The sequence below is a fragment of the Balaenoptera acutorostrata genome, chromosome 17 (assembly GCF_949987535.1).
Source record: "Balaenoptera acutorostrata chromosome 17, mBalAcu1.1, whole genome shotgun sequence".
Classification (NCBI taxonomy): domain Eukaryota; kingdom Metazoa; phylum Chordata; class Mammalia; order Artiodactyla; family Balaenopteridae; genus Balaenoptera; species Balaenoptera acutorostrata.
This window is the reverse complement of record NC_080080.1, coordinates 8,653,340-8,668,863: the sequence shown is the minus strand read 5'-3', so window position 1 is coordinate 8,668,863 and position 15,524 is coordinate 8,653,340. Positions and strand designations below refer to the sequence as shown.

The window sequence follows — 15,524 nt, the reverse complement described above, 5'->3', positions numbered from 1 at the left end:
GGAACGAGAGTCATCCCTGCCCAGGCGTGTGATAAAACCGAGAGAGGATGGGCTCGGCCAGGCGGAGGGCGGGGCGGGGTGGGAACAGGCTCAGGCTGGCCTGCGGGAAGGGAGGATGAGGGGGCCCCGTGCGGGTGAGCGGCGGTGAGAGGGGGGAGCGCTCAGCCCCGGCGCTGGGCAGGTGCCCTCAGCTGTCCCTTTCCTTCTCCTAGGCCCGCAGTGCCCACTGCCCTTCAACGTATCAGACGTGGCCAGCGGGGCCCTCCTGTGCGCGCCAGCCTCAGGCCCAGGAGGGGCTGCCACGCAGCGATGCCAGCTGCTGTGCCGCCCGGGCTACCGGAGTGCCTTCCCGCCAGCGCCGCTGCTGTGCAGCCTGCGGAGGAGACGCTGGCAGTCGCAGCCACCTCAGCCCCGTGCCTGCCAGCGTGAGTGGCCCCAGGAAGGGCTGCCCGGCGCCGAGGCCTTCGTTTTCCCCACCCGAGTGTAGCGTGTCCACCGTAAGCCAGGTGGCGTCAGAGCAGGAGAGAAGGCCCAATGGAGCATTTTCCTCTGGAAGGAGCAGATGTCCTTCCCAGACCCCTGGGGGGGAAGCTCTATTTGTGGCTTCTCTGGAGCAATCTGCCCCTTGAGACGCCTGCCATCATTTTGGGCTCTTGGATACAGGACTGCATTCAAGATGCAGGTGCTCCAGTGGCCGTATTGGTTGCTATGGTGTTGGCAAGCTTAGAGCTGCTGGTCCGGCCTCTGAGAGGGACAGTGACACTGCCACGCCAGCCCTGCCCCCAGGTGCATCTGGAGCTCCGGGGTGTGGCATGCTTTCTGATCACTGTGGGCCTGGGCCGTATTTAAATATGGGCAGAGCTCCTTCCTCCTGTTCTCATAGCAAACCCACTTTCACATGCACGTGGCTGTGAGGCCACATTAGGCTCTGACTGCATCCGCCTTGGCAAAGGCTGGCCGTGGTTACTCACAGCCAGGCCAGGCGGGGGAGGACTCGGGGACCGGTGCTGGGTCCACCCAGGGCAGCGGGAGGGGCATTCAGGAGAGAGACCCAGATCCTGGGACTGACTGTCACAAGGCTCTGGGTGGCTGGTAGAGCGTCAAAGGACAGTATTTGTCGTAAAGCATTCTGAAATAGAGAATACTATCCAGAAAAAGTTCAAAATATGATTTGGACGAATAAGTGGCCTATTTCCCTGGATGATGACAGAGTGGCCTGAGCCGAAATTAAGACCAGACTGGTCACGACTGAGCAAGGGACTTGGGAGAAGAGAGGCACAGGTCCTGAGCTCCTAAAGTGGAGCGCAGGGCTGCTGTGTACGACTGTGCAGGTTGTGCACTGAACAACCTTAGAGAAAGCCTTTCACATAGGCTGTGGTGAAACTCTTAACTGGCCAAACCAGGTGCAGTGGCCCTGTTTGAGTGCAAGGTAGTATGGAAGATTTTTCCAACAAGAATGTCCAGGTCCCATATAAATGTAAAGCAGCGTGGTTTAGAGGCTGAAGCAGGACTGAGTTTGCTGTGAGGGTGCGAAGTAATTTGAGACGAGCCGGCATGCTAGGAAGTTGTTAGACTCAGAGGGTGACAAGCAAGATGGCAGTGCTCGTGGGCTCCAAGCTAAATGAAGAAGGGTTATTTTTGCAGAGGAAAAACCAAACAAAGCAAAGAAAAGAATCCCACAGCTCTTCCGCCCCTGTCTGCTGACCTCTGGTGCTTGCCTGCAGGGCCCCAGCCGTGGCAGACTCTCTGCACCCGAGGGCAGCTCCAGCTCCAGCTCCCGCCGGGCAAGGGGTGCCATGCCGACTACGCAGGCTTGCTTCCGGCTTTCCAGCTCTTCCTATTAGACGAGCTTACAGCCCGCGGCTTCTGTCAGATCCAGGTATGTGCCTGGCCTTCCCCACAAGGGGGGCTTGGACTGAGCTGAGGCTCACCGGGCAGAGAACCTCAGATTTCAAATGAACTTACAGTTCAACCCACGGTCGTATTTACCAATGGGCAAAGTGAGGCCCAGGATGAGAAAGTAACTCAGACAAGGCTAATGACGTAGAGGCAGAGGCGGAGCTGGTATCCGTCTCATCATTGGCCATTCTTTCTGCATAAAGATATCAAACCAAACGTGTGCTGAGCGCTTCGATTGTGCCAGGCACGGTGCATCCCTTAGCATGGATTAGTTAATGCGATCCTCACTGGAACCCTATTATTATTATTACCGTTTTATTACTAGAGAGTAAAAATCATTGGCCAGAGTCACACAGCTGGGAAATGGTAGAGCCAGGCCGGCTGACGTGAGGACAGAGCTGTGGTCGCCATATGGTACTGTCCCCACCCATGAAGAAAGAGCCTGGGAACGGGGCAGAGAGGCTGCAGTGCTGCGACACGCTCTCTGAGCTGCTGTGCCGGGGCGGTCCTTAGATCTGTGAGCAGGCATCGTGGATCCTCCTTGGAAGGAAAATGTTACATGCCAACTGGAAAGACATGGTTACCAACGAGTTTTTAGCTGTGTAATGGGCAAGGACTTTGGTGATGTGAAGTCCCAGGCGTTCACAGAGGGAGTCTTTAAAAGTCACTCAGTTAAATAAGTCCTTGTTCTGCTCAAAGGCTGCTGACTCATCAGAGCAACTCATTTCTAGCACCTCACGTTAAGAATTTCGGAGAACACACATTTTCACAAAACCAAATACGAAGAGTATTGATTTTAAAACAAAGAGAAACAAGTCTTGCCCCCTTTTATCTAAAGAAAGGCACTTGACAGCAGTATCAGCAATATTTATTGGTTAGTGGACACTGGTTGTATTCCTGGTGCCAGGCTGGAAGTTCTACTTTCCTTATCTCTAATGATTACAGCACCCTGCTCAGTGGGTATCATTAGCCCTTGATTGGTAAGTGAATTAACTAAAGCCCATGGAGAGTAAGTAAGTTGCCCGAGATTTCACATCACGGAGTAAGTCTAGACTCTTATTACACCAAATTTGTTCATTCTTTCACTCGTTTTTTCCTTCCTTCCTTCTTCCATTTAGCAAGTGTTTGGGTGCCTGTTAACAGGCCAAGCATGGTTTTAGGCACTGAGGATTGTCAGAGATAAACAAAGCCAGACACTAGTTACAGGGGCCAGGACAGATTTTCATCAGTAATATACTCGGCAGTCCTCAGCCTCTCCGAAGCTAATTCAATCTGTAACGTGGGGTAATGGTAGTTCTGACTCCACAGGCCTGTTTTGGAGACTAAACTAGCTAATATGTTTAAAGCGCTTCACGCAGGGCCTGAATAATGGAAGATGTTCAAAAAGTGTGCGCATTGCCTCCCGGGAATGCCAGGTGCCTGGCACACAGCGGTTCTTCTCCAGTGACAGTGGCACGAACCCCACGTCCGCTGGCGCACCTGCACCCTGGGTGTCACGGGGTGCACGGCACACAGTAGGTGCCTGGTACCAGTCTGTGGCTTGATCTGCCATTCATGTTGAATGACCTCCTGCAGCCCAGGGCCTGTGTTAAGAGGGCATCGTCTGGACCCTGAATGAGGTGGTTGAGGCCTCTCGTGCAGCAGGCTGACAGCCAAGGCCCAGATCGACTCTGGATCATGGATTGGACAGATGTCACTTTCCTTCACATACCCTTCCTTTTACACGGAAACTTCTCGTTCACCTCTAGACGCCCAAGCTTCTGTTAAACTAACACCCGCTGGGGCTTGATATAGAAGCTCTTGGGATGTTGCTTTTGAAAGAGCACGATGGGAAGAGGGCCCAGTGAGGCTTGTGTTGAGCCCCGGCCCCTGCCTGGCCCTGTCCCCAGGCTAACCAGGCACCGCCACCGTCCATCCACCCGCCCTGCCCTGCAGACGGTCAGGGGGCACTGAGGGCCGTGCTCAGGTTGGGAGGAGAAGCCAGGCCGCATGGTCACAATGCAGGAGCTGGTGCTTCCCGGGAGGGAGGGTCGTGTCCTGCTGGACGTAGGTGTCGTGAGGACATCGGCCGAGTCGGTAGAAGTTGTTTCTCCAATGAAGTACAGCCCCGTGAATTCGGAGTGTTTAGGCTTTCTTTTGTGTGTGTGTGTGTGTGTGTGTGTGTGTGTGTGTCTGTGCCCTTTTAATTTTATTTTTTGGAGAATCTTTAAATCTTTATTTTTTTTCTAAGTATATTTGTTTTCTTTGTAGTTTATTTTATTTTTACATATACGTGTATCTATTCTTTTTCCAATTCTTTTCCCATTTACGTTGGCTTTTACTCTGCTTACACCTCTGTCTGCAGGCTTCCGAGGACAAGGGAGGGGTCAGGAACTCCGATTGCCTGGGGCCAGTTCCTGGGTCAAAGGGAGGTCACGACCTCTCCACGACCTCCTCAGACAGTAACATAAGGCAGTTTCGGTGCCTGGCGCGGGCTCGGCAACGCTGGCTCCCTGCTCCGTGTTCTTGAGCTCGCGTCTCCGTGCAGGTGAAGACGGCTGGGACCCCTGTCTCCATCCCCGTCTGCGACGACTTCACGGTGCGGGTGGAGTGTCTGAGCGGGGAGCGGTTAGGAGCCAATGTCACGTGGAAATTGCGGCTGGAGGATGTCCCGCCCGCCTCTCTCCCGGATCTGCGTGACATTGGTATGTTTTCCCGCACTGCTGCCTTGAAGGTGCACAGACTCGCTGGGTCTCAGTGTTCCTATCCGTCAGATTGAGCCACTGCGGCCCCAGCGCCTTCCTGTGGGGCTCAGGGAGGGAACCATGTGCCTGGCCCGTGGGCGGAGCTGGTTCCTGAGAAGTTTATAAAGAGCAATAGCGTTCTGGTCCATAGCTGACTAGAGCTAAATAACATCACCCGACTGCGCTTTTGAGAACCTTTTCTAATTCTCCTCTTGGTTTTCTGGGCACAGAGCAGGAAGACAGGTGTGAAGTAGGGGAGGGTGGGGCGGGGTGAGGGGGTCTCCGTTGGTTTATAATTTATGTCCTGCCTACTTCCAATCAGAGAACGTCTCAGACCACTGACACTGTTTAAACCCATTATTAACACTGTTTAAAATGGAGTGGTAATGATATGGATGAATCGAGAGTAGAAGGATCTAAGGAGAAGCAGAGTGGATCTTACGATCGTTACTCTGAACCAGGGTGGGACATGACCCATGGGCTTCTGACCAGAGGGTGGGAGCTTCTCCACTTCCTCTTCCACTATCTGGTGGCCAAACGCCGAGGGTCAGGACTGGCTGGAGCTTGACCTCTGTTCTATGAGGGAGAACTTGTAGAAAACGCCACAGTGTAACCCAGGAGGCAGACTGTATCTCGGACATTCTGCAGTGCCTGTGACCCTAATTACCATCTCCCCCAAGTAGCGTTATGAATTAAGAGTCACTTTTTGTTTTCCTCTGGAAACAGCCTGCATAATTTGGGTATGTTTGAAGCTGCAAATGGCTGAGATGTTTATTCCTGGCGTCTGTGGCCTGGGGCTGCCTTTACAGTAGCCGCTGTGGCGTGAGTGTTCGCTGCGTGCTGGGACCCACCCCAGCTCCCGATGTAGTGCTCACCCGTCTGCTTTCTTCCTAGGAAATGCTTGGAGTTCGACAGCTGGAGGGCTTCTCAGTGTTTAGCTGAACCTGAGACGGAGGCTCTGCCTTCCCTTTGACCGGCCCCATCACATTCTCTCTTGTAATCCTCACCAACTGCAAGAGGGGCATTCCTAGCCCCATTTTTCAGATGGGGAAACTGAGGCTCGGGGATGGTGGCTTGGCCAAGGTTGGGACAGTCGCGTATCTGGGTAGTGTACCTTAGATGAGTGACTGAAGTCATGATCTCCTGTGCCAGTGGGGGTCCCATTGCTGCCACAGAAATGACAGGAGCTGGAGGTCTGGTTTGGAGTCCTAGTTGTGCTTCTGATTCTGTGTACCTTTGGGTCAATCAACCCCCTTCTCTGGGTCTCAGTTTCTCCCTCTGTAAAATGAGACACTGGGAAAGGCCTATGTCTCCTTTCTCTGTGGACATTCTGGGTGGCTCTGTCCCTGGATCCTCCCTGACCCTTGCAGGAACAATGACACTCCTGCCTCATCTTGTGTCTTGCAGAGGAAGCCTTGGTGGGCAAGGATCTCGTTGGGCGCTTTGCAGATCTGATCCAAAGTGGAAAATTCCAGCTTCATCTGGATTCCAAGACGTTCCCAGCAGACACATCCATCCGCTTCCTCCAAGGGGACCGCTTTGGCACCTCTCCCAGGACACAGTTTGGGTGCTTGGAAGGATTCCATCAAGTCTCAGCCACCAGCAACGCCAGTCAGGACCCACTGGGGTGTGGTAGGTTCCCCCCCTCTCCCTGGACCGCTGTTACTGAGCCGTGCGAGGTTGTGGGAAAGGCCACAGAGCTCTGATAGAGGTTATTCTGACATACAGAGTGGAGACTCATTCATTTATTTATTCAATGAAAGCTTTTCAATTGTCCAAATATACGCACAGGCGTATAGTTATCGCCCACCAGGTAGTAGCTGAAACTAGAGGCAACATGACAGAGGAAGAGCCCCCATGTTTGAGGTTATCCTTCCTCTTAGTCCTGATGAGCTTGGACCCTGTGGCCTGGGCTGCACTGTCTTGGTGGAGAAGGCCGATGTCTACCCCGTGTGTTCCGTGACTTTTCCTAGTCTGGTTATGGCAACACGTCACTCACCACCATCCCCAAATGGCCAACAATCATCCCAGGACATGATGGTTCAGGGGAAGTGATTCCTGGTGGAGGTTTACTGGGCTGTTCTTGGCCTGACACATAAGCAGCCTTGGAAGCCATTCTCACTAGACTGCAGCTGCCGGTTCCCTGAATAGAAGCTGTGTGATTTGCTGCCATAACAAATTGCCACAAATGTAGTGGTTTAAAACAACACCCACTTATTATGCTATAGTTCTGTAGGCTTGAATTCTCACACAGGGTCTCACTGGGCTCACATCAAGGTGTCAGGAGGGCTGCATTCCTACCAGAGGCCCAGGGAGGGAATCAGTTTCCTGATTTTTCCAGCTTCTAGATGTTGCCCACGTTTCTTGGCTTGTGGCTTCCTTTCTTCATCTTCAAAACCGGCAGTGTTGTAGCTCTCAGGCCGTTCTTCTGTAGTCACAGCTCCCTTGGATGCTGTCTGTCACTTCTGAGGACCTTATGATTGCACACAGCTGGGTAATCCAGGACACTCTCCCTATTTTAAGGTCAGTTGACTAGCGACCTTAATTCCATCTGCAACCTTAGTTTCCCTTTGCCATGTGACCTAACATATTTACAGTTTCCAGGGATTAGGACATGGACCTCTTTGGGGGCCGTTGTTCCATCCATTACTGAAACTTCCAGGGCCTCATGGTGAGAAGTCATCCTCCCACATGGCATGAGACAGAGGCATTTTTATTGAGCTGAAGAGAGAGAGTATGTTTCTCAGTTATTTATTTTTCCACTATTCATGTTGGTTGCAACACAAAAGCTATAAGGCCTTTCCTCTTATGAAAGCCATGCCAAATTCTAAGCTCCACACTGGATTTCAGACGCAGGCAACTCTTAACACAGAAACCAGAGACACAACCACTTCTTGCTAATATTTACAAAGGATTTTGCAGTTTACAAAGCACCTTCACAAATACTTAACTCTCACTATCGCCCCCGGTGGCAGGTCATCTCCCCATCTGACAGGTGAAGAGGGTGAGGCTCAGATGAAATGAGGTCATGTGTCTGTAGTGCCCAGAGCAGGGCTGACTCAAAGGAGGGACTCAGTTCTCTGTGGATGAGTTACCCCAGGTCCTCTAGGACCAGAGCTCCTTCCACCTCAACAGAGCTGCCCAAACAAGATAAGAAGTAGAAGCAGGCGTGGATGGTGCCGCCTGCCAGCGTGGGAGAAACAGGGTCACAGCAACGGAGGTGACTGCAGCACCTGCCACTGTGTTCTCAGACGTGCTGTGACGAGCCCTGGGCTCCATTGCCAAAAGCTCACTGTGTGTGTGTGTGTGTGTGTGTGTGTGTGTGTGTGTGTGTGTGTGTGTGTGCGCACAAGCGCGCGTGTATTGGGGGGAGGCTGCTTTTATAACCACCCCAGGCGGCGTTGGTACGGGGGTCTGGGAGCCCCGCTTGCAGAGGCTCAGCCACCTCGGGTGCCCCCTCGGAGTGTGGAGCCAAGAGGCGGGACAGCAGGAGAGGGAGAGAGGGACTCGTCAAGCGCCGGGCCCCCATTTCCTGTGTGTAGAATAAAGGGGGCGGACTGGGAATCTGGTCCTAGGCTCCCTCTGGGGAACTCGGTTGATGGTTAGAGGACCGCTTCCTGTCTACCAGGACGGGTAGTGCGGCTCAGCTGGGAAGTGGGAGGGGAGGCTGAGCCAGGAGCACAGACAGACTTGCCTGACGGGTGTCAAGCAGTGGGGACCCAGGGAATCAGACCCCGGCCTCGGGGTGACCGGGCTTCAGAGAGAGTGGGTGTCACAGGGTGGGCCTGTGAATGCAAGGTTTGGCCAGGGCTGCACTTGCTGCAATCAGGAGGTGGCCACCTTTTTCCGTAAAGGGCCAAAGCAAGTCTTTTAGCCTTTGCAGACCATTCTGTTTCTGTCTCGTGGACTCAGCTCATCCACTGTGGGGAGAAAAACGTGGCTGTGTTCTAATAAAACTTCGCTTGCCAAACGGAAGGTGAGCTGAATTTGGCCTGAGGGCTGTAGTCTACCCATTCTAGCTCTACACAAACTTACATTCTGTTCTTCAACTGCGGCAGCTTTTTACCAAGTTACAGAGCATTGTTGATCACACCATTCAGCCCCACCGCTTACTCCAAATGGTTAGAAAGGTCCAGAATGGAATTCACAAAAGCCGTACCAAAAGCCCTGGATTTTCTCCAGTGTCAATGATAACATCCATTCTCTACTGAATTTCTGCATTGCTCTGGTCCAGGATGTCAGGTATTTTTAATGTCATGGGATGGACGAAGCAGCTGGGGGGCACACAGTTAAGAGTGTTAGGAAACTGCTCTTGGGAGTCAGGTGGACCTGGGTTCGAGTCTTGGCTCCAGCACCTTCTTAGTGTGGGTTCTTGGGACACTGCCTATCTTCACTAGGCGTAATCTGGAAAACAGGGACAGTAGTACCTACTTCATGGGGATTGTGATTTGCAGAGCTGAATATAATCGATACAAAGCACATTGCTTCACACAAAGTGAAACTTCAGCAAATTGTTTTGTTGTTATTTGGCCGCATGAGATTTAAACTCAGCCCTGCTGTTTCCAAATTCTTTGTTCTGTCTGCTGATTCACAAGTCTTCCTTCTCAACAAGGGCTCTTGGTGAAATCATGCCCTCGGATTCTTGTATCTATTCTTACTGGCTCTTTTTCCTTCTGAAGCACATCTGGAATACAGCTGTGAGGCTACAAGCAGAGCCTTGTCCTGTGGAGATAAGGCAGGGTTTCTGTGTGTCGTCTTGGGGGGCCAATCTGGATGGTCCCCTGGGGGAACAGTGATTCAGGGAGACCGGTGGGAATGTCCACCTCCCATGGCTCAGGCAGGCATGGCAGCCTTCATCTAGGCAGTGCCTACTGCAAGGGGTGGAGGCTTTGTTTGCACCTCCCATGCAGTCAGTTACGTTCGCCCTCTTGCCTCACTGCCAGCCAGATGGCTTCCCCTCAGAATTACCTGCTGGCAACCTTCATACCAGGTTGGTCCATTAAGGAGAATCCCAGAGAAATTGTCTGGATTTTCCATTTCCATTCTGAACAACATTCACTGTCACTCGTTCACTGCAAATTCTTATAATAGAGCTAGTTCTCTACGGATTTTTTCCTGAAGTAACATGTTATGTCTTGTTTCCTTCCTCCCTCCCTCCTTTCCTTCCTTCCTTCTTTCTATTCATGCATCCATCCTTCCTTCCATCCATCCTCCCATCCATCTTGCCATCCATCCATCCATCCATCCATCAATTCCATCCAAGCTTTCAAAATATAATTATGTGTCAAATACCATGTGACATACTCAGGGAAGCAAAAGTCATAGCTCCACTTTCAAGGAGCTCACAGTCTAGCGGAAGAGAGGTTAAGTGAAAAGACGGCTAAAATGTCACGTGAAAAGCCTTTTGCTTCCCAGTCAGGGCAGTCAGGGACGGCTTGCTGGGGTAGTCAAGGCTGGCGTGAAGTCTTAAAGGCGAGTTAGAATTGTCGCTTGGGCAAGAGCAGACAAGAAGTGGTTTGTGTGTGTGTGTGTGTGTGTGTGTGTGTGTGTACGTGTGTGTGCCCCCGTGTTGAGTTCGCTAAATTGATGAAGGACATTCCAGAAGTGGAGATTAGTGCAAAAGCAGGGAGTTACGAAGCGCTGTGGCTTTATGGGGACAGTGCACGTGGTTTGTGTGACGGGAGAACGGGGCCTGAGAGACAGGAGACGACCGGAGTGGGAGAGGCCTGGGGGCACAGCAAGGGGCTTGGTTTGGTGGGGTCACCAGGGGCGAATCTGAAGTTGGAGAGTGACGGGGCCAGGGGTGGGGTTGAGCAAAGCAGGCTAGGGAGTGAAGGACAGTTACGCTTCCTCAGATATTTTTCTTCAGCAGAAACACGGCTGCTGTTGTTTGGGGACTTTGGGAATGGGTTGGCTGGAAGGATGGCATAACCCCAAAGCTCTGTGAAACTTGCAAACTCAAATTGGCCAAATCGCCTCATTTTACGGAAGAGGGAACTGAGGCCCCAGGGATTTTTCCAGTGATTTCCATGAAGGGATTTAACTGAGGGATAGACATTCAGTTGTTGCGGTGGACTCAGGGTCTCTGGGAGGACCCACCTGCTGGGGAAGGAGGCAACGGAGCCTCACCGTGATGTTCACAAAGCTTCCTTTGGGTGCAAAAGGCTCTTGACATCAGACATGGAAAGAAACAGAACGCAGATTGCTTGCGCGTGGTCGAGAGGCCTGAAACGTATGGCAGCAAAAATTCCCAGCTCTCTTTTTTCTGCCCCTTCACCTGCACCCTGGGTTCAGAGGCAGCAACTCAGGCTGGCTTAAAAGGTTTTGTTTTCCTTTGGCAATGAACTTGGAGACTACTTGAAAAAATAGCCACAGTACTGAGGTACAAATACTAGAGATGATCAACAATGTGACTCATAGAAGTAACGAAACCCCGGTCTCTGAGCGAGGATGTGCACGGCACCGGGCAGGCCGGAAAACACACCATTCAGTTTCCAGGATGTGCCTGGACTTTGTGATTTACTCAGAAGCACCACACACATATGCACACTCAAGAGAGTAGCTCTCCGATCCACGCTGGCTCCGTTCGAGCACATCCTACACGTTTGTGCTCACTTCTTCGTCAAAGGAAGGTGGTTGAACTGGTGTGTGGAGAAAAGGCTTTGGTTTGGCGAGAATGGGCCTTGAATCTCACCCCTGTCATCTCGCTGCCTAGTTGACCTTGCCCTTGAACACCAGTTTTCCCCAGGCTAGAATGGCGCTGATAGCTTTCCCATAACGTGGTAACATTGTAATACCTGGCACTGTGCTTGGCGCGTTCTATAATTTTACTTCCTCCCTGCCCTTTTCAGAAAAGCATGCTGGGGGCGTCATGCACGAATGTCCTGAGGCTCAGCTTTCTCATCTGTGAAATGCGGGTAGAACACTAACTCCTGGGTATGCTGTAGTGATGTACATGCGGTACATAGAGGAGTGCCAGGCACAAAGACAGCGCTCCCAAGAGTGGGCACGCTTTTGGCTCCCACCCTTACTGGGTAACAGCTCACTTCTTCTAGAAGTTATTTGGCAAAATCTCCAGAACACAGCCCTGAATCAAGAAAAAAGACAAAATAGAACCTCCTTCTGCCATCCCCTTCTCTGAGCTGTCAGAATCCGTGTGGCCAAGTTCATGCACTCGCCTCAGAGCAGAGCTCTTGGACGCCAACTTAGAACCCCTATGTGACATGCATCTGTCCAGTTTGGGTTTCTAGTTTCTCAGCTCGTATCATATTGGAGGAAGCAAATTAGGAAGGGTTGGGAGTGTTAGAATCAGAGGGACAGAAAGCACTGAGACTGCTGATTGACAGGGGAGCACAGGGAGGAGACGAATGAGGTGGATGCGGCATCCAGGGTGCAAGATGTGAGTAGGTCCTCACTCTCAGGGTCACACTTGGTGTTTCTGAGTAAATCAGACTCAACAAGCTACCTGTGAGGGCCTCTGTCAATCCTGTGCCCCGGGCGTCTCACTCACCTCCCGGTAGTCCCAGGTCTGAGCCATGCCATCGCTGACTGACCAAGAGGGAGAGGCCACATTCAAGTGAGATGGTGCTGAATTGTTGAAATCACCCCACAGAGCGAGGGCACCCTGTTTGGACAGAGTAGGTGTGAGGTTGGCTGCCAGGAATGACTCCCTCAAGTCTAGAACGAATTACCATGTGTTGAGCACCTGTGAGTCTGGCATTATGATATGTGCTTTCTGTACATCATCACTACACTCCAACGGGATAATATTATTAATCCTTATTTTACAGAGGAGAAAATGGAGCCTCAGGGAAGTCCAGAGGCATTTAGGTAGAGGGGGGAGGGGGATTTTACCTGATCTGTCTGACCCTAAAGTTTGCACCCACCACTGTGCTCTCCCATGTTCCCATGGCAACCTATGGATGGATGCTTGTCTTTCAAGATGTTCTCAACTTCATCCCGTGACAACCTGCTCTTTGTCTACTAAGCTCTAGCTCAGTAGCTGGCTTTAGTTGGCTTTTATCTTTCCATTCCTTGAATAATCCAAACTCATTCCTGCCTCGGGATTTTCGCGCTTGCTGTTCTCTCTGCACAGAATTCTCTTCTGCATCTTTGCCTAGGGCACTCCTCACCCACCGGGTCTCACGTGTCGCCTCTCAGAGGGGCCTTCCTCACTGCCGTGCCCTCCGCTCCTGCTTCATGTCACTCAACTCTGACATTCTTGTTGGACACCCTCTCATCCTACCAGCCCGTCAGCTCCTGGAGAGCAGGAACTTCGTCGACCCTCTTCACGGCTTATCCCCTACTCTTAGAGCCTGACGCACAGCAGATTCTCAGTGGGCAATTTGTTAAATGAACGAGCTCTTGTCTGATTTTGGAATTTCACAGACCCTGTGTGTTCTGAGGTTGTAACTATAAAGCCAGTGTCTTGTTCTTTAACCTCATTGCTCTGTTTATCTTTTGTAGTTAAGTGTCCTGAAGGAAGCTATTTTCAGGATGAGCAGTGTATCCCCTGCCCTGCTGGATTCTACCAAGAGCAGGCAGGTAGCCTGGCCTGTGTCCCTTGTCCCGTGGGCAGAACGACCATTTCCGTTGGAGCTTTCAGCCAGACTCACTGTAAGTTCTAAAGGGTCCTGCTTCGAAAGAGAAACCCTACAGTGTCATGGGGACACTGCAGGACACCTCGACCTCGTTACTACTGACATTTTGAGACAGATAATTCTTCGTTTTGGAGCGCTGTCCCTTGCACGATAGGATGTTTATTTGCAGCGTCACTGCTCCTTACCTATTAGATGCCAGTAGAACCACCCGTGCACACCAAGTTGTGACAACCAAACTGTCTCCAGACAATGCCAGATGTCTCCTAGATGGGGGCAAAATTGCCCACCCTTGAGAACCACTGGATGCAGATCGTAATCCAAAGGGTACCACCTTTGAATGCCTATGCTCTGTCAGGAGCTAGGCCAGACATTTTACCCATGTCGCTTCATTCAATCCTCCCAACTCCCCTTCTAGGTAAACATTATGAGCCCAACTTTTACGTATAAAAAGACTAAGGCTCACGGAAGAAATTTAGCTAAAGTCGCTCAGCTAGAAAGTGACATAGCTGGCCTTTGATCTTGGCATTGTCTGATTCTGAAAGTTCTGATTTTTGTAAGTCAGTGTTATCAGATTAAGAAGTGGAAGATGTTTTCCACCTACGATCATTACCACTGTGTAATTCATATTCCCTTTCTGGCCCCATGAATCTGTCAGGACTCTGTGTACCGGTGGCCTTCCTGTATGTCATGTGATTTCACTTGGCCTATTTACTTAACAGTCAACTGGGGAGTGTTGGGTTTTCCCTAGCAGGGGCCCATAACTTGCCTTGTCGCAAATCTTTTCATGTTAGTCTGAAATGGTGTCAACGTGAGGCATTGCTTAAAATCGGAGTAGTGTTTAGAATTGTAAAATAATCAAAAGAGATCAAGTCACCTTCTGTGATAGAGGCAGTTTCCTTGGTCAAGAGAGCAGTGGAAATAGGGCGGTATTTCCAAGAAAGTAAATAGAGGAATTTCCTAGGCCGGAAGTCTGACATTCCTTCTGGAGGAGAAACTCTTCCCCAGGAACTCAGAGTGTCCTTGACATCCGGGCGTCCCGCTCAGTTTGCACACGTTGGCTCCAGACACTGTGGTTTGGGATGACATGAAGTGTTGTCACACGGCCCGAGGAATCCTTTCTTAAAAGGAGTTCCCAGCAGTGCGCTGATCTTTGTCTGTGGAGCGGGTGCTGCCTACATGGCAGGGAGCAAAGGGGGAGGCGGGGGCTCGCCACCCCCCAAACCCGTCTCCATCCCCACGCTCCCTCCTATGGGCACTGGGACCTCGGCCAAGTCACCTTCCTTCTCTGAATGTCAACTTTCAGAAATGGGGATAAAGACCAAGTACATATTTCTTATTATAAGTCACAGTAGCAAAGCCTGGGGCGGGTCGGAGGCTTGTATTACATGTCAGACACTGAGCAAGGTACTGGAATAAAATAGGGAGCAAAGCCAGATGAGGTCCCTGCCTGCTTGGGAGGGAGTCAGACAGCTGCAAACCGTTCCCTCCCGCAGACAAATGGAAATGATAACTGCTCCCGGCTCTGAGCAGAGGCATGGGTCAAGAGGAGAGTGTGTAACACTCAGGCGTCAAGGGGTCTGGGGGCTTCCCGGAGGAAATGAGGACCGGCCGGTGAAGAGTTAACTCCTTGCAGACTGGGGAGAAGGGTGCACCAGGAGAGGAACTGGGGCGCAGAACCTGAGTCCCAGCAAATGGTATCAGAGCAGGCGGTGCGTTCCAGGCCGACTGTGGACACACAGGAGCACGTGCAGGGTCAGATGGGCGGGGCCAGGTCACAGCGGCCTTAGTGGCCCAAAGGCGAGCCCAGACTTTGTCTTTTGGTCGGGGTGGGGACACTGACAAGTCTAAACCTGGGGGGTGTCTGGCTCCGACGTGTGACTTGGACGTCTGATCAAGGACTGGGAGCCTGGAGTCCGGCAGGGAGGGGACCCCAGAGACAGAGCACTGAGAGCTGTATCCATCTTTGGTTCCAGGTGTCACTGGCTGTCAGAAGAATGAGGCAGGCCTGCGGTGTGACCAGGACGGCCAGTACCGAGCCAGCCAGAGGGATGGGGCCAGCGGGAAGGCCTTCTGCATGGACGGTGAGGGGCAGAGGCTGCCGTGGTCAGAGACAGAGGCCCCGCTGATGGACGCCCAGTGTCTGAGTACGTGCAGGCTGTTAAGTCAGCCACTCCTGGGGACAGGGCGTGTAATCCCAAGGGCTTTCTAGAAGGGGAGAGACATGTGGGATGCAGTTTCCCCAACCTTTCATTTCGAAAACTTTTAACCTATGTAGGAGTTGAAAGAATAATAGGAAGAACAA

The 15,524-nt window shown here is 51.8% G+C and overlaps 1 protein-coding gene across 1 annotated transcript in view; it reads left to right on the top strand.

The window, feature by feature from the left end:
• TG (thyroglobulin) overlaps positions 1-15,524 on the top strand; it is a 244,560-nt gene that overhangs the window by 35,667 nt on the left and 193,369 nt on the right. The window contains exons 17-22 of the mRNA XM_057532421.1: positions 213-425; positions 1,725-1,879; positions 4,427-4,583; positions 6,030-6,254; positions 13,089-13,238; positions 15,196-15,366. Of these exons, the coding sequence (XP_057388404.1) occupies positions 213-425; positions 1,725-1,879; positions 4,427-4,583; positions 6,030-6,254; positions 13,089-13,238; positions 15,196-15,366 (1,071 nt within the window). The remainder of the gene's footprint in view (positions 1-212; positions 426-1,724; positions 1,880-4,426; positions 4,584-6,029; positions 6,255-13,088; positions 13,239-15,195; positions 15,367-15,524) is intronic.